The sequence below is a fragment of the Capricornis sumatraensis genome, chromosome 3 (genome assembly GCF_032405125.1).
Source record: "Capricornis sumatraensis isolate serow.1 chromosome 3, serow.2, whole genome shotgun sequence".
NCBI lineage: Eukaryota > Metazoa > Chordata > Mammalia > Artiodactyla > Bovidae > Capricornis > Capricornis sumatraensis.
Window position 1 is genome coordinate 83310647 of NC_091071.1, and position 23330 is coordinate 83333976.

The 23330-nt window shown below is 38.3% G+C and overlaps 1 protein-coding gene across 3 annotated transcripts in view; it reads left to right on the top strand.

The window, feature by feature from the left end:
* The window catches only part of ACVR1C (activin A receptor type 1C), a 65268-nt gene extending 42991 nt beyond the window's left edge, over positions 1-22277 (top strand). For all 3 annotated transcript variants that reach the window (XM_068969066.1, XM_068969067.1, XM_068969065.1), the window contains 5 exons: positions 1488-1655; positions 2939-3095; positions 8214-8338; positions 10392-10522; positions 22152-22277. In XM_068969066.1, coding sequence (XP_068825167.1) covers positions 1488-1655; positions 2939-3095; positions 8214-8338; positions 10392-10522; positions 22152-22277 — 707 coding nt within the window. The remainder of the gene's footprint in view (positions 1-1487; positions 1656-2938; positions 3096-8213; positions 8339-10391; positions 10523-22151) is intronic.
* Positions 22278-23330: the final 1053 nt, after the last annotated feature.

The following is a 23330-nucleotide window of genomic DNA, read 5'->3' on the forward strand; positions in this document are numbered from 1 at the left end:
TAGATAGTCAAAGAGAAGCTTATTGTTATACATTTTGCCCATAGTTACATTTGTTGATGCCTTGTCTTTTCTGATTTGCCAGAGAGAAGGTGAGTAAAACCAAGTAAAGCCAGGGAGAATCTTAAAAAAAAGATTCTTTCCAAATTCTTAACTATACTATTGAAAATGAAACATTTCTGATTAAGTTGTTAAGAACTTATACTTTTTCTGTGTAACATTTAGCCAAACTATCTACTAATTAGCCTAATTTGCAATGTTATGAAAGTAGTAATGACTGTAGTTATATGGTTTATCCTGATGGACCTAATTTAATCATTACATTTATTGGATTATAAAATAATGTGCACAAGAAAGATAACCCTTGATTGTTTCTTATTCAGTTTAACTGGTTTACCTTTGTTGATGGCCTCCTTGGCTGTGGCTTTGATTCCAAACTGTCTCTAACATCACTTTCATCTTCATGCATTTCTGTGTCTTTTGCAATATTTACAGTTTCACTTTTTAGTCAACTGTCTGACAAAGACATTGATAGGAGAGGGCAAAGATAACCACTGGTGTTAAGCAGGGAGAGAGGTGTGAGTAAGGATTAGTTTTATTAATATATGTAGTCTGTTTTTTTATTAGTAAAATTTATCATGTTATGTTGATCTTTGAATTCCTCAGAAATTTTATCACTACTTGGATTTGGAAACTAAGTATTTGGATAACCAGGAGCTCTTGTATGTAAAGCACTAGGTGGAAAAACTCTTTACCAAATGTTCATTAATTATAATTTCCTTTCACTGAGTATAAAAACTGGTCAGGATTTCCCAGGGCTATTGTAGGCATTTTATTCTGAAAGCTAAAAGGAAGTCTTAACACCTAGATAATTTTTTAGGCTAATTTGTGTTCTGGTAAAAATCTTTTATAAACTGGATTAGCTTTTGGTTAAATAAGGTAACTTATTTGAAAAGGCCTAGTAATTGTGATTGGTACTTAATATAAGCTTTGAAGGAAATTGTAAACTTCGTATTTCAAAGGTGAATAAGATGAACATGCTTGGAATAGTAGAGCTTTTATGATAGCAATAATACTTCGTGTAAATTTGCTATATTTCTGTTTCCTATTGGTACAATCTTTCTTAAAAGCTCAAGAATCATTTATAACACAATGCTGAGCCTAAATGCATCTCTCAGTAGTTTCTCCTATAATGTGGTTGCTATTACCAGCAGGTATTTATATAGAGGGAATAAGAAAGGATTGTTCAGTTGTTGGAATCAATGCCTCACAGAGTCCTATGGTGATGGTGGGTACATGTAATGTGTTCTACTCTATCAATAGGAATTCATTGAAAATTGTCATTCTACTAACTCAGACTGTATTATCATTGAAGTAATTAACTTTGCTTTGTTAACAATACAGATGTACTTTAAATGCTGACATTGGTTAAAAGCTTTTGGCTTCTTTCTTAACATAAACTTACAGCAACAAAATAATTTTTCTGTTAGATAATGGAACTTGGACTCAGCTTTGGCTTGTCTCTGAATATCATGAACAGGGTTCCTTATATGACTATTTGAATAGAAACATAGTGACAGTGGCTGGAATGATCAAGCTGGCACTATCAATAGCTAGTGGTCTGGCCCACCTTCACATGGAGATTGTTGGTACACAAGGTACGTAGTTTCTATTTTTTTTTCTCCTTGAATAAGAGGATAGAAGCACTAAGTTGTATTTTAGTGTTCAGCTGGGTTTTAGTTTATTACAAAAAGTTATCAAATGTAAAGAAACACTAAAAGTACTTTATAAAGCTGAAGGTTTTGGTATGGATATAGCCAACTCTTGCCTACATACTCACCATTTTGTATACTGGCCATAATAATATTTTTATTCCTAGTGGCTCTATTGTCACCATTTAGCATATGTATCTGAGAGATCTTGCTTTGGTAGCAAATGCTCCATTCTCAGAGGTTACAAATAATTGAACTGTTTTTAAAAAATTGGGAAGGGTAAGGTGATCTTACAAATACTTCTATATCTTGTATTTGAAAGCCAAATAATACACACTGTCTCATCTATTTATTGAGTTAATAGACAATTGGCTCTAGAAAGTTGTTCTTGTCACTGTAGTGCTTCCCAGATTTGGATTCTTGATCCTTTTAAATACTTAAAAATTATTGAGGACCCAAAAGTTTGTGGATGTTGGTTATATCTGTTAATATTTACTATATTAGAAACTAAAATTGAGAGATTTAAAAATATTTATTAATTTACTTAAAGTACAATAATTAATAATTAATATTAAAACAACAGTTTTAAAACATAATTTTATAATATAAAACCCAATCTAGCTAAAATAATGGTTTTGTTTTACACATTTGCAAATCTCCTTCATATCTGGATTTTCGTACCTGTTCTTCATTTAGTCTGCCCCAGTGTGTTGTTATTGGTCAAAGTGTATAAAGAAAAGATGACATCACACAGGTATGTCATTGGAAAAGAGCTTCAAGGACCCCAGGGATCTTTGGGCCAAATTTGAGGACTTTTGGTCTAGGATAATAAAAGTTTGAAACTTGTTTTTAAGGAGAATATTTGCTATGTTCTTATGTGGATGTAACAATGCTAATATTTTCCCTTAGTGGTTACTAAATGTCACGTAGTATCCTAAGCAAGGAGGAATGGTGATGAGTAAGACATAACCACTGTCTTATGTAGCCTACAGTCTACTTGGGAATGACAAATAATGTCTATAAATAAATAAGATAACTCAGTGATAAAAGCTATGAAGAAGGCAAAATGAGGGTAGTCTGATAAGGGTGAATTGGGATGTTGATTAGGGGTCAGGGAAGACCTTTCTTAGAAGGTAACATCTGAGCCAAGTCTTTCAAAATGAATCCATTTGGAGAGATTCAGTCTTCAGTAATGGAAAAAGTGAATATATCTATCTTATGCTTCATAGGTAAACCTGCTATCGCTCATCGAGATATAAAATCAAAGAATATCTTAGTGAAAAAATGTGAAACTTGTGCCATAGCAGACTTAGGGTTGGCTGTGAAGCATGATTCAATACTGAACACTATTGACATACCTCAGAACCCTAAAGTAGGAACCAAAAGGTAAGACAACATGCTTTGGAAGCATATGTTGTTGTTTAGTTGCTAAGTCGTGTTCGATTCTATGCTACATCATGCACTGTAGCCCACCAGGATCCTTTGTCCATGGCATTTCCCAGGCAAGAATACTGGAATAGGTTTCCATTTCCTACTCTAAGACTTATGACTGTCCCATAAACATGAATGCCTGGGATATGTGTTTAGAGAGGAGGGCAGCATATACAACATCATTAGGCCTAAGAAAGCAAGAATTCTTCTCTGGTTCACTGAAAAATCAGTGGCACAATGGCTATAAAGCAAGGAGAGTTGGCATTTAATCATACAGAAAGCAGCTATTTGGGTGGGGAATCAGTATAGAGGAATGATGGAATTGATGGTGATATATTACTTTTAGTGTGCCACATCTGAGAATATATTTTCTTACAGACAGGAGGGAAAAAAAACCACATCAGCAAGGTATAGCTCCTCCAAAGTCTCCATATTTCATAAATGATCTGAAATTCAAGGCTAGTTGTATATATTCAGACTCTAAACAATAGATATAGAATCAATATACAGCTAAGTAAGGGACTCTTACAATGAATATATATATGTGCTATTAATAGCAAACACCCTCTTCCAACAACACAAGAGAAGACTCTACACATGGACATCACCAGATGGTCAACACCGAAATCAGATTGATTATATTCTTTGCAGCCAAAGATGGAGAAGCTCTATACAGTCAGCAAAAACAAGACCAGGAGCTGACTGTGGCTCAGATTATGAACTCCTTATTGCCAAATTCAGGCTTAAATTGAAGAAAGTAGGGAAAACCGCTGGACCATTCAGGTATGACCTAAATCAAATCCTTTATGATTATACAGTGGAAGTGAGAAATAGATTTAAGGGACTAAATCAGATAGATAGGGTGCCTGATGAATTATGAACTGAGGTACATGACATTGTACAGGAGACAGGGATCAAGACCATCCCCATGGAAAAGAAATGCAAAAAAGCAAAATGCCTGTCTGGGGAGGCCTTACAAATAGTAGTGACAAGAAGAGAAGTGAAAAGCAAAGGAGAAAAGGAAAGATACAAGCATCTGAATCCAGCGTTCCAAAGAATAGCAAGAAGAGATAAGAAAGCCTTCCTCAGCGATCAATGCAAAGAAATAGAGGAAAACAACAGAATGGGAAAGACTAGAGATCTCTTCAAGAAAATGAGAGTTACCAAGGGAACATTTCATGCAAAGATGGTCTCAATAAAGGACAGAAATGGTATGGACCTAACAGAAAGAGAAGATATTAAGAAGAGGTGGCAAGAATACATAGAAGAACTGTACAAAAAAGATCTTCATGACCCAGATAATCACGATGGTGTGATCACTCACCTAGAGCCAGACATCCTGGAATGTGAAGTCAAGTGGGCCTTAGAAAGCATCACTATGAACAAAGCTAATCGGAGAAGGCAATGGCATCCTACTCAGGTACTCTTGCCTGGAAAATCCCATGGACCAAGGAGCCTAGTGGGTTGCCGTCTATGGGATCGCACAGAGTCGGACACGACTGAAGCGACTTAGTAGCAGTAGCAGCAGCAGCAGTGGAGGTGATGGAATTCCAGTGGAGCTATTTCAAATCCTGAAAGATGATGCTGTGAAAGTGCTGCACTCAATATGCCAGCAAATTTGGAAAACTCAGCAGTGGCCACAGGACCAGAAAAGGTCAGTTTTCATTCCAATCCTGAAGAAAGACAATGACAAAGAATGCTCAAACTACCGCACAGTTGCACTCATCTCACACGCTAGTAAAGTAATGCTCAAAATTCTCCAAGCCAGGCTTCAGCAATACATTAACCATGAACTTCCAGATGTTCAAGCTGGTTTTAGAAAAGGCAGAGGAACCAGCGATCAAATTGCCAACATAAAAAGCAAGAGAGTTCCAGAAAAACATCTATTTCTGTTTTATGACTATGCCAAAGCCTTTGACTGTGTGGATCATAATACACTGTGGAAAATTCTGAAAGAGATGGGAATACCAGACCACTTGACCTACCTCTTGAGAAACCTGTATGCAGGTCAGGAAGCAACAATTAGAACTGGACGTGAAACAACAGACTGGTTCCAAATAGGAAAAGGAGTAAATCAAGGCTGTATATTGTCACTCTGCTTATTTAACTTATATGCAGAATACATCATGAGAAATGTTGGGCTGGAAGAAGCACAAGCTGGAATCAAGATTGCTGGGAGAAATATCAATCACCTCAGATATGCAGATGACACCACCCTTATGGCAGAAAGTGAAAAGGAACTAAAAAGCCTCTTGATGAAAGTGAAAGAAGAGAGTGAAAAAGTTGGCTTAAAGCTCAACATTCAGAAAATGAAGATCATGGCATCTGGTCCCATCACTTAATGGGAAATAGATGGGGAAACGGTAGAAAGAGTGTCAGACTTTGTTTTCTGGGGCTCCAAAATCACTGTATATGGTGATTGCAGCCATGAAATTAAAAGACACTTACTCCTTGGAAGAAAAGTTATGACCAACCTAGATAGTATATTCAAAAGCAGAGATATGACTTTGCCAACAAAGGTCCGTCTAGTCAAGGCTATGGTTTTTCCCATGGTCATGTATGGATGTGAGAGTTGGACTGTGAAGAAGGCTGAGTGCCGAAGAATTGATGCTTTTGAACTGTGGTGTTGGAGAAGACTCTTGAGAGTCCCTTGGACTGCAAGGAGATCCAACCAGTCCATTCTGAAGGAGATCAGCCCTGGGATTTCTTTGGAAGGAATGATGCTGAAGCTGAAGCTCCAGTACTCTGGCCACCTGATGCGAAGAGTTGACTCATTGGAAAAGACTGATGCTGGGGGGGATTGGAGGCAGGAGGAGAAGGGGACGACAGAGGATGAGATGGCTGGATGGCATCACTGACTTGATGGACGTGAGTCTGAGTGAACTCCGGGAGTTGGTGATGGACAGGGAGGCCTGGCGTGCTGCGATTCATGGGGTCTCAAAGAGTCGGACACAACTGAGCGACTGAACTGAACTGAACTGATTATATCCTCTCAATACTTAAAAATATTGTGTAATATATATGCAGAGTACATCATGAGAAACGCTGGACTGGAGGAAACACAAGCTGGAATCAAGATTGCCGGGAGAAATATCAATAAACTCAGATATGCAGATAACACCACCCTTATGGCAGAAAGTGAAGAGGAGCTAATAAGCCTCTTGATGAAAGTGAAAGAGGAGAGCGAAAAAGTTGGCTTAAAGCTTAACATTCAGACAACGAAGATCATGGCATCTGGTCCCATCACTTCATGGGAAATAGATGGGGAAACAGTAGAAACAGTGTCAGACTTTATTTTGGGGGGCTCCAGAATCACTGCAGATGACTGCAGTCATGAAATTAAAAGATGCTTACTCCTTGGAAGAAAAGTTATGACCAGCCTAGATAGTATATTCAAAAGCAGAGACATTACTTTGGCAACAAAGGTCCGTCTAGTCAAGGCTATGGTTTTTCCTGTGGTCATGTATGGATGTGAGAGTTGGACTATGAAGAAGGCTGAGCACCGATGAATTGATGCTTTTGAACTGTGGTGTTGGAGAAGACTCTTGAGAGTCCCTTGGACTGCAAGAAAATCCAACCAGTCCATTCTGAAGATCAGCCCTGGGATTTCATTGGAAGGAATGATGCTGAAGCTGAAGCTCCAGTACTTTGGCCACCTCATGAGAAGAGTTGACTCACTGGAAAAGACTCTGATGCTGGGAGGGATTGGGGGCAGGAGGAGAAGGAGACGACAGAGGATGAGATGGCTGGATGGCATCACGGACTTGATGGACATGAATCTGAGTGAACTCCGGTAGCTGGTGATGGACAGGGAGGCCTGGCGTGCTGCGTTCATGGGGTTGCAAAGAGTCGGACACGACTGAGCGACTGAACTGAACTGATACTTATCTTATGGTTGTACTTATCCTCAAGTCTCCCAAGTGGATTTGTATTAAGATACTATGAGTTTGGACACAGTTCCCACTTCCAAGGAATGGAATCTCTGAAAGTTATGAACAAACAGGTTATAAATAGAGCATACCACACATATGTCAGGACAGACCCATTAGTAATGGAATTTATGGTGTTTTCCTCTTATAGCCAGACTGTAGCCATATGGCCAGCATACTTCCATTTCCTTTCATTTGAATTTCAGGATCTGTGCTATTTAGTATAATTCCAGGTTTATTGACCTTGAAATCAGAAACAACCAAAACACTTTCCTGGAGTTAAAAGCCCTTGAGAGTAGAGAATTTCTAAGCTGGTATAGTTAGTGTCCAAGCCATATTTGAGATTCCAGGCTGAGTCCTTCACTTGGTTTCCTGGGAGACTTTAATGGTCCCCAGAAACATTTCAGGATGGTTTATTCAGACTGGGCAAGCCCTAAGAGATCTCTCCTCTTTTCCCTTTAAAAAGCAAGCTTTAACCTGTACTTCAGGGGAGCCTTGGATACTGATTCCTTCAGAGAATTGAAAACTTAAGATTGGGACGAGTGTTGCATCCTCACATCACTATTCTGAGAAATCCTCAAAACCTCCCTAGGACAGCTTGGCTCAGCCAGGTCCCATGGATTGTAGAATTCGATATAATTCTATTTAAACATCCTGAATTATCTTGGTGCCAATATGTAATATGAATATATGTTTTGAAGCCAGTGTACTCAGTTGGCCAAAAAGTTCATTGGCCAAGCCAATATAATAAAATTGTTTATTCAGAGCAGGTATTTGTGGAATAATTCTGAGCACTGTGTACCAGGCCCACCATGATGAATAAAATATACTCCTTGACCTCAAAGAGCTTTCTTGGCTATAAACTGCTGGTGGAACTTGAGTCCCATCTTTTCTGTTGGGTGCTTTCCAAGTATTTGGCTCCTGACCCACATGTTTTAACACTAGGATGACCTCTAGTTCTATTTTTAAAGTTTTTAAAATTATCTTTTGATAACTGTATTATTTATTCTATTATAGTGGCTCAGATCAACCTGTAAATTTGATGTAAACTGCCTTAACTTATATATCAGGATTAATTAAGATTGTGTTTTACCAGACTGCTATAAAATCATAGATGGAATCTGAAATATGCATGTTTTTGAAGGTATATGGCCCCTGAAATGCTTGATGATACAATAAATGTGAATATCTTTGAGTCCTTCAAACGAGCTGACATCTATTCTGTTGGTCTGGTTTACTGGGAAATAGCCCGGAGGTGTTCAGTTGGAGGTAAGATTTTGGAAATACTCTTTGTGTCTGCCTTTCCTTGGTGCTTGAATTCAATGCACTATATCAAATTATTTCTAAATATTTAAAAGATTATCTTTTGGTGATATCTTTCCAATGGTAAAAATGGAGTATCTTGAACAGAATGGAGATTTTAAGTTGTAATTACTGCTTAGTTCTAATAATTCTGGTTTCCATAATAATATTTTGCAAAGCCCTTGAAATTTTTTCTGTTTAAGGTGTTTTCCTATTTTATATCAGAAATGAAACCCAAAGAAGCTAAATGCCTTGCCAGGGCTATAGGATTTAAATGGAAGTGTTCTGGTTCTCAGGCTTTTCTTGTTCTTTTCTTTCCGGTGATGATGAATATGTGAGAGTTAAAGTGGAGGGCAGAGGTGAGCAAAGGCTAACTTCCTGATTCTGCTCCCAGCAGTTTCGAGATTAACGAGAGGAAGAATTTGGGAGGATGAAACCCTGTAAACACAGGCTGATGAAATTGTTGCATCAGTAGAGAAAAGTAAAATCCTGGTAGAAAATGATTTAGAGTTTTCAGTTTCAAGTGAGACAGAGTTAGGCCTAAGCCTTGGTTTAGCAACTTCTTGAATATCCGACTATAGGTGAGGTCTGTGGGCTCACTTTCCTTGTCTGTAGAATGAAGATAATAAAACTGACCTCTTGGGCTTTAAGGATTTAATGGACTAATTCAATTAACTCATGTAAAGCTTTTAGTACAGAGCCTACTCTGTAAACAGTAACTGTCAAGATTAAACCACTGTCAGTTATTGCATTTTGTGTTGATGTCATTTTGCCTTACCTCAATCTTATTTTTTTAAAAAATGAAAACTTTACAAGGTTAAAATTATATTTGAATGAGGAAACATGCTTTTCCCCTTTTATTCCTAGGTTAGATAGTGAAATATTCAGGAAGATGAAACTGTTTATAGAAGCAATAGAGTGGTGCAGAAGCAAAACATGGACACTGGAATTCCCAAACTTGGGACTGAGTTCCAGATCTGCCACTCAGTAGTGACGTAACCTCGAGCAAATTCACCACACTTTGTGCCTCAGTTTACTGATTCTGTAAACATGGGATAATCTGGTATTTTCTTTAGTCACTGGTTTTGAGGAATAATTAGTTAAAACATGTAAAGGGCTTAGATAGATACTCAGTAAATTTCAAGATTCAAAAATATTTGTTATTATTTTTTCAAATTTCATACTGATATTTGCCTAGGTTTGCTTTTAGATTTTTATCTTTAAATTTTCTTCCATAGTTGAAATACTAATTTAGTAACATAATTTGAATTTCACTTTCTAATTATGGCACATTTTATATACTTAAATTAAAAAAACATAATTAGACTGATTTTGTAAGAAAATTCTTAAATTCAAGTATCATTTTGATAATTAAGATCATCTTCAAATACTTTTGGCCATTTCTCCGGAACATTCTCCGATGTAGTACTTCTAAAATCCAAAAGTTAAAAAACTCAGCTTTTGAAAGGTTACCTAATAATTTTCAAAAAGAAGAAAGCCATTTTGTTTTGAAAAGGATAAACACACTTTATTCATGGAGAAATATACATCATTCACAGATCAATGAGGTTCTGCTATAAATTTTGCAATTAGGTATTACTTTTGAATTGCATGATGGCATTTTATGGAAATCCAAATTTATGTAATTTTATAATATAAAATTATATTTTATAGTTATTAAAAGTTCTAGAAATGTAATAATGTTTTTATATAAAATTAAGTATAATATATAATGTAAAACAGTATATTTTATATAATTATATATATTTTGTTTTATGTCATATAAATAATTATCAAAATTATATAAATTTTCATAATAAAAATTTTATAAACATATAACTACTCAACTGAGAGCTTTCCTCTTGTAGGTCTGATTATTACAGTGATACATAATTTGAATAAACCTGATTTTCCAGTTTTCCAGCATGCTACTTGTTCCTAGAAAACTTAATTGGTATTATTTTCAAATAAACATCTTTATTATTCACACCAGGAAATTTATTATGTAAATTTTTTATAGGAATTGTTGAGGAGTACCAGTTGCCTTATTATGACATGGTGCCCTCAGATCCCTCGGTAGAAGAAATGAGGAAGGTTGTTTGTGACCAGAAGTTCCGACCAAGTATTCCAAACCAGTGGCAAAGCTGTGAAGTAAGGCTATGTTCTTATATATATTTTTCCCATTATAATTTTTAGGCAAGTATCAGAAGATTTTCAGACACCATGTAGTTCCTTTCTCTTAATCTAGGCCTCCAATTCATTTCAGGTATGTGGGTATATGTCTTTGTATAAGCTTCAGAAGGATTTTATTCCCATTAGCTGTTGGCATCATAATGCTAAATTATGTGACAGGGACTACCTTGACATCCCAGTGACTTTACATAAGACTTTATTTCCTGCTATGCCAGGTCCCTTACAGGTTAGGCAACTTCCATCAGCATCTGTGCTATATTTGGTGACTCAGTAATCCAGGTGACTGTGACTTGAGATGCTGCTATTTCATCCCATAGTTCCAGAGGTATAGGTCAGGCGAAGGGAGAAGCTAGAAAGTCAGACACCAGCTCTCTAATGCTTTGCCTCAAGTGACACACCGGAGAAGGCAATGGCACCCCACTCCAGTACTCTTGCCTGGAAAATCCCATGGATGGAGGAGCCTGGTGGGCTGCAGTCCATGGGGCTAAGATCGGACATGACTGAGCGACTTCGCTTTCACTTTCATGCATTGGAGAAGGAAATGGCAACCCACTCCAGTATTCTTGCCTGGAGAATCCCAGGGACGGGGGAGCCTGGCGGGCTGCCGTATATGGGATCACACAGAGGCAGACATGACTGAAGCGACTTAGCAGCAGCAGCAGCAAGTGACACACAGCACTTCCACTCATGGTTCATAGACCAGAACCAATTACACAGTCTCATCTAACTGAAGGGGGCTGGGGATGTCAGAAACACAGGCATATTCAGAGGGTAGTCAATGTTTGTGCTACACATTATTACAATTTTAGTCATCCTTATATTCAACAAATTATTCTTAATCCCTAACTTACGGTTTTCTTTCATCAGAAAACTTCCCCATGGCAGGGATCATTGTTGTTTATCTCCTTATCCTGAACCACACATGTAGTAACCATCATAGAGCAGATATATTGCAATGCTTGTTTTGCCTATGTGAAGAGAAAGACTTTTCTAACTCCCATAGGAAGTAGAAGGGAAGGCAGGGGAAAGACTATAAATCATCTAACAAATTCCAAAACTATTTTAATGCTTTAATCTCCCTATCCCAATTACAACTGTTTATCTTCGATCATGTTTATGTGTAATGCTTGAGGTCTTTTTTTAGGTGACATCTTTTAGTTTTGGCTTTGTCATACGTCATGTCTTAAACAGTTAATTTTTCCCTCATTTTTCCTTTCCTTCATGTTTCACTGAACTCATTTTCTGTTTAAGGCAAGATTTATGTCCTGAGATTTCTATTTTGTTTAGAATACAGGTAAAGTATTCTATGTAGGTAAAATATACTTATTTTAGAAGCAGAATTTGAGGCATTTATAACAAAATTGAAATTAAATTAAAACTTTTTCTAACATTAACTATTTCATGCATAAATGAAAGAATATTAACATATATATAAATTTAAAAGATAATATTAGAATTTCACATTAAAAAAATAGAACACTACTAATACCTTTGAACATTCTTCACCCCTCTGAGAGGCTGCTATTGTAACTAATCATTTTATTATTACTTTTCTTTTCTTTAGAATTTAGCTATATATTTATGGCTAACTTTTGTTTATTTATGAAATATATTATTGATACTATGGATATTCTTCTTATGGTTTTATTTTCATATCTGTATAGTATTCTATTGTATGGATATAGCACAATTTCTTTTTTTCATTCTGCTATTGATTGTCATATGTGTGATTTTTAGCTTCTTTTAGAACAACACTGCTCTGGGTGTATATGTCTGTACAAATTATTTCTTTAGGGTATACAACTGTAGATTCTTTTAGAGTGTCCACATAGATGATCATTACCTCCAAATAATGACAGTTCTAGAACTAATCCTCATAGCTTTGTTATTGCAATTTCTAGGACTTCCAGTATAATGTTGCCTGGAAGGGATGATAGTTTTGCTCCCATATGTCTCACCTTTGAATGTCATTTTTGCTTTGGGTTTTGCTCACGAAACCTGACTTTGGTTTGATAAAAGCTTTCTTCCTATCTCTGAGGTGATATGTCATTTCTGCTTTAGTGTCTTATTGTGATAGATTGCATTTATGGATTTTCCACTATTAAACCAATCATGCATTCCTAGAATAAGCCTAACAATTTCATTTTTATACAATGAATTTTCTATATTTCATGCAATGAATTTGTTCATTTTTGCCCAATATTTTAGTTCTCTTTTGTTTTGTATTAATCCCACATATTAGATATTCATGAGATTTTTTACTCCATCATCGTTTTTTTCTGAAATTGTGAACATGTTTATCATTTTCTTTGTTCAACATTCCTTCTTGGCTCTCAGAGCTTCATTTTAAGGTAATTTTCTGATTTCTTCATGTGCATCTTTTAAATGTATTTTATTTGAATTGCTTTTTAGTGAGGATCTAGAAGTTTTAAGTTCTTTCAGTGTTTGGGTGTCTGAAAACATCTTTATTTTGTCCTCAATTCTGAGCAAATAGTTTATCTGGCCATTAGAATTTAGGTTTGCAGTTATTTTCTCTAAGTACTTTAGAGATGTTATTCCACAGGCTTCTGACTTCCAGCTAATTTTAGATTATTTTTAGTTAATTTATCTTTTCTTCCAGACCTCTTTAAGAACTTCTTTATGTCTTTTGCATTCTGAGTTTCTCTATGATGTATTTGGTATGGATATCTCTTGATTAATTTTGCCTGGATGTTTTGGACTTCCTGATTCTTAAGATTTGTGACTGTCCTCCGTTGTGGAAAATTCTGAGCCATTATCTCTTCAAATAGTTCATCTTTTCATGTTTTTATTGCCCATTTTTAGAGAACTCATTGTATGCATGTTAGACCTTTCATTTTACTTTGCTTGTCTCTTATTCTTTCCTATTATTCAATATCCCTGCATTCATGAATAATCTGTCATATTTATCTTCCAGTTCACCAATTCTGTATTTACGTGTGTCTAATCTGCCATTTGGGCTTCCCAGGTGGCACTAGTAGTGAAGAACCCACCTGCCAAAGAGGGAGCTGCAAGAGATGCGAATTCTACCATCCCTGGGTTGGGAAGGTCCCCTGGAGGAAGGCATGGCAACCCACTCCAATAGTCTTACCTGGAGAATCCCATGGATAGAGGAGCCTGGTGGGCTATAGTCCATACAGTCACGAAGAGTCAGATACAAATGAAGCGACTTAGCACAGCACAGCACTATCTGTCATTTAACTCATCCATTTAGGTTTTTATTATAATGGTTATATTTTTCATGTCAAGTTTTACTGACATGAAAGGTACTTTTTCTTTTATAAATACACTTCTTTTATACTAATGTTTAGACTTTTCTCTTTGCTTTTTACTTATTTTATTTTTCGTATCATTTAACTCTGACATCTAGTGTTTTGATAGGTTTGATTTTCCTATTTTTTGTTTTAACTGCCTCTTGTTAAGATGGTTTGTTTCCTCATCTGCTTGTGAATTTTCATTATGAACTCAGGTTTACTGCAACATCATAAGGCTAAGGTTTGATTTTTCTTCTTCACCAAGTGTCAACATTTAGACAATTTTCTTTACAAAGTTCCTTCTATGACCAATTCATCCTTACAGTCTAGACTTTGTAAACACCTTCATCTGACACTTTTTGTGTGCTTCGGACTATGTTTCCTGTCTTTCACATGTAGTCCATCGATTTTGAAATTCTAGACTGTAAGACCCAAAGAAGCCCCCAGAGCAGCTCCTTGCTACAGTGATTTCTTTTATCACTCTGTATTCATGCCTTCTCATTGTTTTCCCGTCTGAATATTTATCTTATTTATTTACCAGTTCACTTATACTGATTTTTATCATTATTTTATTGTGGCATAGTTTACATATAATAAAATGCATAAATTTTAGTGTCCAGCTTGATGACTTAAAAAAGAAAATATACATGTATACTTACTATCCAGATCAACACAGGGAATTTCCAGCCCATCCCATATCCATTTTTGTCTTTCATGTCCTTTCTTAGAATATTTTGTAGAATAGTCATTCTGTCATATTCCCATAATTAAATTAATTTAATGAAATTTTAAATTTCAATTAAAGGAAAATGTATATCCTGTATAGTGTTAATATCTGTGTTTTTATAGAATTTTTTAAAATATCTTAATTTCACTGTTCAGTTCAGTCTCTCAGTCTGTCCAAGTCTAGGTGACCCCGTGGACTGCAGCAGGTCAGGCCTCCCTGTCCATCACCAGCTCTCGGAGTTTACTCAAACTCATGTCCATTGAGTCAGTGATGCCTTCCAACCATCTCATCCTCTGTTGTTCTCTTCTCTTCCCACTTTCAATCTTTCCCAGCATCAGGGTCTTTTCCAATGAGTCGGTTCTTCACATCAGGTGGCCAAAGTAATGGAGTTTCAGCTTCAACATCAGTCCTTCCAATGAATATTCATGACTGATTTCCCTTAGGATGGACTGGTTGGATCTCCTTGCAGTCAAAGGACTTTCAAAAGTCTTCTCCAACACCACAGTTCAAAAGCATCAATTCTTCAGCACTCAGCTTTCTTTATAGTCCAACTCTCACATCCATACATGACTACTGGAAAAGCCATAGATTTGACTAGACGGATCTTTGTTGGAAAACTAATGTCTCTGCTTTTTCATATGTTGTCTAAGTTGGTCATAACTTTTCTTCCAAAGAGCAATTGTCTTTTAATTTCATGGCTGCAGTCACCATCTGCAGTGATTTTGGATCCCCCTCAAAATAAAGTCTGTCACTGTTTCCTTTGTTTCCCTGTCTATTTGCCATGAAGTGATGGGACTGAATGCCATGATCTTAGCTTTCTGAATTTTGAGAGTTTTTAAAATTTATGTATTTATTTATTTTTTACTTTACAATACTGTATTGGTTTTGCCATACATCAACATGAATCTGCCACGGGTGTACATAAGTTCCCACTCCTGAACCCCCCTCCCACCTCCCTCCCCATACCATCTTTCTGGGTTATCCCAGTGCACCAGCCCCAAGCATCCTATATCCTACATTGACCTAGACTGGTGATTTGTTTCTTCTATGATATTATACATATTTCAATGCCATTCTCCCAAATCATCCTGCCCTCTCCCTCTCCCACAGAGTCAAAAAGTCTGTTCTGTACTTCTGCGTCTCTTTTGCTGTCTCGCATACAGGGTTATCGTTACCATTTTTCTAAATTCCATATATATGTGTTAGTATACTGTATTGGTGTTTTTCTTTCTGGCTTACTTCACTCTGTATAATCGGCTCCAGTTTCATCCACCTCATTAGAACTGATTCAAATGTATTCTTTTTAATGGCTGAGTAATACTCCATTGTGTATATGTACAACAGCTTTCTTTTTCACTCTCTTCTTTCATTTTCATCAAGAGACTCTTTAGTTCTTCTTCACTTTCTGCCATAAGGGTGGTGTCATCTGCATATCCAAGGTTGTTGATATTTCTCTCAGCAATCTTGATTCCAGCTTGTGCTTCATCCAGCCCAGCATTTCTCATGATGTACTGTGCATATAAGTTAAATAAGCAAGGTGATAATATATAGCCTTGACATACTCCTTTTCCTATTGGAACCAGTCTGTTGTTCCATGTCCAGTTCTAAGTGTTGCATAAAGATTTCTGTATACAGATTCTGAATACCAGACCCCCTGACCTTCATACAGTTTTCTCAGGAGGCAGGTCAGGTGGTCTGTATTCCCATCTCTTGAAGAATTTTCCACAGTTTATTGTGATCCACATAGTCAAAGGCTTTAGCATAGTCAGTTAAGCAGAAGTAGATGATTTCTGCAACTGTCTTGCTTTTTCGATGATCCGACAGATGTTGGCAATTTGACCTCTGGTTCCTCTGCCTTTTCTAAATCCAGCTTGAACATCTGAAAGTTCATGGCTAACGTACTGTTGAAGCCTGGCTTGGAGTATTTTGAGCATTACTTTGCTAGCATGTGAGATGAGTACAATTGTGCAGTTGTTTGAGCATTCTTTGGCATTGCCTTTCTTCGGGATTGGAATGAAAACTGACATTTTCCAGTCCTGTGGCCACTGCTGAGTTTTCCAAATTTGCTGGCATATTTTGTGCAGTACTTTCACAGCATCATCTTTTAGAATTTGAAATAGTTCAACTGGAATTCCATCACCTCCCCTAGCTTTGTTCCTAGTGATGCTTCCTAAAGCCCACTTGACTTCGCATTCCAGGATGTCTGGCTCTAGGTGAGTGATCTTACCATTGTTATCTGGGTTGTGAAGATCTTTTTTGTATAGTTCTTCTGTGTATTCTTGCCACCGCTTCTTAATGTCTTCTGCTTCTGTTCAGTCAGTTCAGTCGCTCAGTGGTGTCCGACTCTTTGCAACCCCATGAATCGCAGCACGCCAGGCCTCCCTGTCCATCACCAACTCCCGGAGTTCACTCACTCGTGCCCATCGAGTCAGTGATGCCATCCAGCCATCTCATCCTCTGTCGTCCCCTTCTCCTCCTGCCTCCAATCCCCCCCAGCATCAGTCTTTTCCAATGAGTCAACTCTTCGCATCAGGTGGCCAGAGTACTGGAGCTTCAGCTTCAGCATCATTCCTTCCAAAGAAATCCCAGGGCTGATCTCCTTCAGAATGGACTGGTTGGATCTCCTTGCAGTCCAAGGGACTCTCAAGAGTCTTCTCCAACACCACAGTTCAAAAGCATCAATTCTTCGGCGCTCAGCCTTCTTCACAGTCCAACTCTCACATCCATACATGACCACAGGAAATACCATAGCCTTGACTAGACGTACCTTTGTTGGCAAAGTAATGTCTCTGCTTTTTAATATGCTGTCTAGGTTGGTCATAACTTTTCTTCCAAGGAGTAAGTGTCTTTTAATTTCATGGCTGCAATCACCATCTGCAGTGATTTTGGAGCCCCCCAAAATAAAGCCTGACACTGTTTGTACTGTTTCCCCATCTATTTCCCATGAAGTGATGGGACCGGATGCCATGATCTTCATTTTCTGAATGTTGAGCTTTAGGCCAACTTTTTCACTCTCTACTTTCACTTTCATCAAGAGGCTTTTTAGTTCCTCTTCACTTTCTGCCATAAGGGTGGTGTCATCTGCATATCTGAGGTTATTGATATTTCTCCTAACTATCTTGATTCCAGCTTGTGTTTCTTCCAGTCCAGTGTTTCTCATGATGTACTCTGCATATAAGTTAAATAATTTTTGTCCTTTATTGTACCCACCTTTGCATGAAATGTTCCCTTGGTATCTCTAATTTACTTGAAGTGATCTCTAGTCTTTCCCATTCTATAGTTTTCTTCTATTTCTTTGCATTGATCACTGAATAAAGCTTTCTTTTCTCTCCTTGCTATTCTTTGGAACTCTGCATTCAAATGTGTGTATATTCCCTTTTATCCTTTGCTTTTTACTTCTGTTCCTTTCATAGCTATTTGTAAGGCCTCTTCAGACAACCATTTTGCCTTTTTGCATTTCTTTTTCTTGGGGATAGGTCTTGATCCTGCCTCCTGTACAATGTCACAAACCTCCATCCATAGTTCTTCGGGCACTCTATCAGATATAATCCCTTGAATCTCTTTGTCACTTACACTGTATAATCAATCATAAGATATTAGATTTAGGTCAGGGAGAAGGCAATGGCAACCTACTACAGTACTCTTGCCTGGGAAATCCCATGGACAGAGGAGGCTGGTAGGCCACAGTCCATGGGTTTGCGAAGAGTTGGCCACGACTGAGCGACTTCACTTTCACTTTTCACTTTCATGCACTGGGGAAGGAAATGGCAACCCACTGCAGTATTCTTGCTTGGAGAATCCCAGGGACAGGAACCTGACGGGCTGCACACTATGAGGTTGCAGAGTCGGACATGACTGACGTGAGTTAACAACAGCAGCAGATTTAGGTCATACCTGAATGTTCTAGTAGTTTTTCCTACTTTCTTCAATTTAAGTCTGAATTTTGCCATAAGGGTTTAATGATCTAAGCCACAGTCATCTCCTCGTCTTGCTTTTGCTGATTGTATAGAGCTTCTCCATCTTCGGCTGCAAAGAATATCATCACTCTGATTTTGGTATTAACCATCTGGTGATGTCCATGTGTAGAATCGTCTCTTGTGTTGCTAGAAGAGGGTGTTTGCTATGACCAGTGCATTCTCTTGGCAAAACTCTGTTAGTCTTTGCCCTGCTTCATTCTGTACTACAAAGCCAAGTTTGACTGTTACTCCAGTTATCTCTTGACTTCCTACTTTTACATTCCAGTCCTCTATAATGAAAAGGACATACTTTTTGAGTGTTAGTTCTAGAAGGTCTTGTGGTCTTCATAGAACCGTTCAACTTCAGCTTCTTCAGCATTACTGGTCAGGGCATAGACTTGGATTACTGTGATGTGGAATGGTTCGCCTTGGAAACAAACAGAGATCATTCTGTCATTTTTGAGATTGCATCCAGGTACTGCCTTTTGGACTCTTTTGTTGACTGTGATGGCTACTTTATTTTTTCTAAGGGATTCCTGCCCACAGTGGTAGATATAATGGTCAACTGAGTTAAATTCACCCATTCCAGTCCATTTTAGTTAGATGATTCCTAGAATGTTTATGTTCACTCTTGCCATCTCCTGTTTGACCCCTTCTAATTTGCCTTGATTCATGGACCTAACATTCCAGGTTCCTACGCAATATTGCTCTTTACAGCACTGGATTTTACTTCCATCACCAGTCACATCCACAAATGGGTGTTATTTTTGCTTTGCCTCCTTCTCTTCATTCTTTCTGGAGTTATTTTTCCACTGATTTCCAGTAGCATTTTGGGCACCTACTGACTTGGGGAGTTCATCTTTCAGTGTCCTATCTTTTTGCCTTTTCATACTGTTCGTGGGGTTCTCAAGGCAAGAGTACTGAAGTGGTTTGCCATTCCCCTCTCCAGCGGAGCACATTTTGTCAGAAGTCTCCACCATGACCCGTCAGTCTTGGGTGGCCCTACAGGGCATGGCTCATAGTTTCACTGAGTTAGACAGGGCTGTGGTCCATGTGATCAGATTGGTTAGTTTTCTGTGATTGTGGTTTTCAGTCTGTCTTCCCTCTGATGGAGAAGGATGAGAGGCTTATGGAAGCTTCCTGTTGACAGAGACTGACTGAGGGGGAAACTGGGTCTTGTTCTGATGGGTGGGGCCATGCTCAGTAAATCTTTAATCCAATTTTCTGCCGATGGGTGGGGCTGTCAGGTCATGGTGTTAATTTCACTATAAAGGTTTTAAAGAAAGCTTATATGTTCTGAAAGCCCAAGGGTAGAAATTGTTAGCTATTTTACGTTTAACATATATAATTTCTTAATTGAAAGCATATTATTTTTTATGCAGCTTGAAGGAAGAGGAAAATTTTCATAAAATACATACATAAAATGCATGAAAATATTAACTAATTGCATTTAAATGATTATTGATATTCTCAAGAAGATAAAGCTATTCAATTGATTTTACTTACTCTAAAAGGATGTAGTATAAGGTGACCACATTCTCTTTCCTAAAATTATGTTTAACATAGTAGGTGGAAATAACTAATCTCTATAGAAAAGATTAAATGAAACTGATCTTCATTTCACCTTATGCTAATCAAACATGCCCTTAAATATAATAGTATAATTCCATAAACCAAAATGCCATTGAGCAAAGGCTCCCTATCATCTCCTATAGCTACCTTCAAGGTCCACAAATGATAGCTGCAAACCATCTAGCAAGCAATGGGCCATGCACTCTGCCTGAGTGCAGAGCAGACCTCCTGGCTCCTTTATGAGAGGAGATATCCTGGTCTTTTTCTGAGAGAAGTCACATGATTCATGTCACAGGGGGAGAATCTGTGGACACTTAGGGGAGATGACAGTTCTCTGTCATAGGGGAGATCCCCAGGTCTCTGTCTGAAAAGAGGCCCTCCCACTGTCTAGGGGAGAGCCCCGGTATTTATGTGATAGAAGTCTCCGTGGTGTCTGTCTGAGGGGAGACACTCTAGTCTCTTTCTGAGAGGAGACACCCTGGTCCCTTTCTGAGAAGAGACATCCTGATCTCTGTCCCAGGGGAGACACCCTGAACACTAGCTGAAGGGGGCACTCAGGTATGGCTGAAGGGAAGCATCGTGAACTTTTTCTGAAAGAAGTTGTCCTGGTCATTCTCTGTCTGGGATGCCATGGTCCTTATCTAGGGGGAGATGCTCTGGCCTCTGTCTGAAGGGAAAGCCCTTGTCTGTGAGAGAAGTTGCTGGGGCCCCTTTCTGAGGGGAGATGCCCTGGTCCTTGTCTGAGGGGAGACACTCTGGTTCCTTTCTGAGAGGGGACACACAAGTCTGTGTCTGAGGGGCAAAACGTTTTTCTTGGAGGGGAAATGCCCTGGTCTTTTTGTGAGTTACCTTGATCTGTTTTGGTGAGGAGATGCTCTGGTTCCTCTGAGAGGAGATGCCCATCTATGTTCAAGGTCAGATGCCCTGGTTCCTTTCAGAAGGGGACGTCCTGCTCTCTGTTTGAGGAGAGCTGCGTTTGTCCTTCTCTGAGAGGAGACTCACTGGTCCCTGAGAATGGACACCTTGCTGTGTGTATGGGAAAATGCTCTGGTGTCTTTCTGAGGAGAGACACCCTGGTCTTTTTCTGAGAAAAGTTGTCCTGGTCTCTGCCTGAGAGGAGAAGCCATGGTCCTTGTCTGAGGTGAGACACTTTGGTCTCTGTCTGAAGGTAGAGCTCTGGTCTTTTTCTAAGAGAAATCCCTCTGGTCTCTGTCAAGAGGAGACACTCTGATCTTTTTATGAGAGGAGGACCCTGGTCTCTGTCTCTGGGGAAATGCTCTAGTTTCTGTTTTTTTTTTTTTTTTCCTCCCTCAGATTTGTTTATTTATCATTTTCAGCACTGGGTCTTCATTGCTGAGCTTTGGCTTTCTCTAGTTGTCCTGAGCAGGGGCTACTCTTGGTTGCAGTACATGGGCTTCTCACTGACGTCTTCTCTTGTTGCAGAGCACCAGCTCTAGGTGCGCAGGCTTCAGTAGTTGCAGCTTGAGGGCTCTAGGGTGCAGGCTCAGTAGTTGTGGTGCACAGGCTTAGTTCCTCCAGCATCTGGGATCTTCCCAGACCAGAGATCGAACCCATGTCCCCTGCATTAGCAGGCAGATTCTTAACCACTAGACCAGCAAGGAAGCCCTGGTTCTTTTCTGAGGGGAGACACTCTGATGCCTTTCTGAAGGGAGTTTCCCTGGTCTTTTTTTCTGAAAGAAATCACCCTGGTTCTGTCTGAGAGGAGGTGCTCTAGTATTTTTCTAAGGAGAGGTGCCTTGACCCTTGTTGAGAGGAGACTGGTCCTCTCTTCTGGTTACCACGTGATCCTTGTCTCAGAGGAGACTCTAATCTCTGCCTGAGTGAAGATGACCCAGTCTGTGTTTGAAGGGAGACACCCTGGTGTCTGTCTGAGGGGAGACACCCTGGACAGGATTTTTGAGGTGATTTGACCCTGATCTCCTTCTCCTATTAATTTACTATTTCTATATCAGAGCTTAGCATCAATTTCTGTGTTTGTGATTTTTCTTCTCTTGTATTGTGTTTTGTGCTGAAGATTTTGAATATTTTTTTCTCTTAAGGCACTCCGAGTCATGGGGAGAATCATGCGCGAGTGTTGGTATGCCAATGGGGCAGCACGACTAACTGCTCTTCGGATTAAGAAGACTATATCTCAACTTTGTGTCAAAGACGACTGCAAAGCCTGATGATGAAAATCATGTTAAAAAGAAATAATCTCGCAGCTTTCTTTCTCATTTTCCCTTTTTATGTGAATTTTTTGCCTTTGTTTTGTCCTTGTTTTTGTTCTACCTCAAAGATAATATAGTGCAGTATTTAAGTGCCCAAAGGCACCATGAAAAAATAACTAAAGTCAAGTGTGGGCTGGAGTTGATGTCATCTACTCCCCATGTTGTCTTTAATTTTATTTTGAAAAGCAGCACATCAACTCATCTTTTTATTTAAGGAACATATTACAAAAGCATAAAATAAGCTATATAAAGTAATAAAAGTTATCAAGGTTTTATTTTACTTGAATCAGGAGCACATGAATGAATAGAAAAAAATATAAAAGCCCATTTTTTTTCCCCAAGATGAAAACTTTTCATTAAAAATGTGAACTGGAACATATTATATCTAAAAAAATTTTTTAGATTATATAATCTATGTTTTCCTCTATTTAAAAAAAATGAATAGGACCTTTAAAAAATTAAACAGTGCTCTGAAGTTTAGGATACAAAATACGTAAAAGTAGAACTGCTTGATTGGAAGATGGAAGTGAGATCAGATCACTTGCTTGGTTTCTCCTTCCCTGTCCTCCTCCTCTTCATAATGCACAACCACAGCAGCTCCTGAGACAAACAGTTTGAAAGTCACTGAGATTGTTACTTTCTCTTATTTTCACATGAGATACCTGACGTTTTGAACCATTGAGAAATGTCCCAAAGTGACACAGCTAGTGATAGAGCCAGCGTTAGGTCCGAATCTTGTGATAATCCACATGGTAGGTTCAGCTAGCTTCCTACTTTCCCTTTAATTCCTACAGTATTTCTTCTCCCTGTGGAGAAACAACATCTTTCATGATGATATTTGTGGTTTAGTCAAACAGAAGGCAAATTATTTTGCAGAATCCCAGTGGACCTGGATGAACTCTCAGGACAATGTCCACTGACATTTTCCTCATGGAAATTCCATAGTCAACCTATTTGTTAAATAGTTTTAATGTTTTCTGAATACTTCCAGAGATTAATCAGTCATAAAAA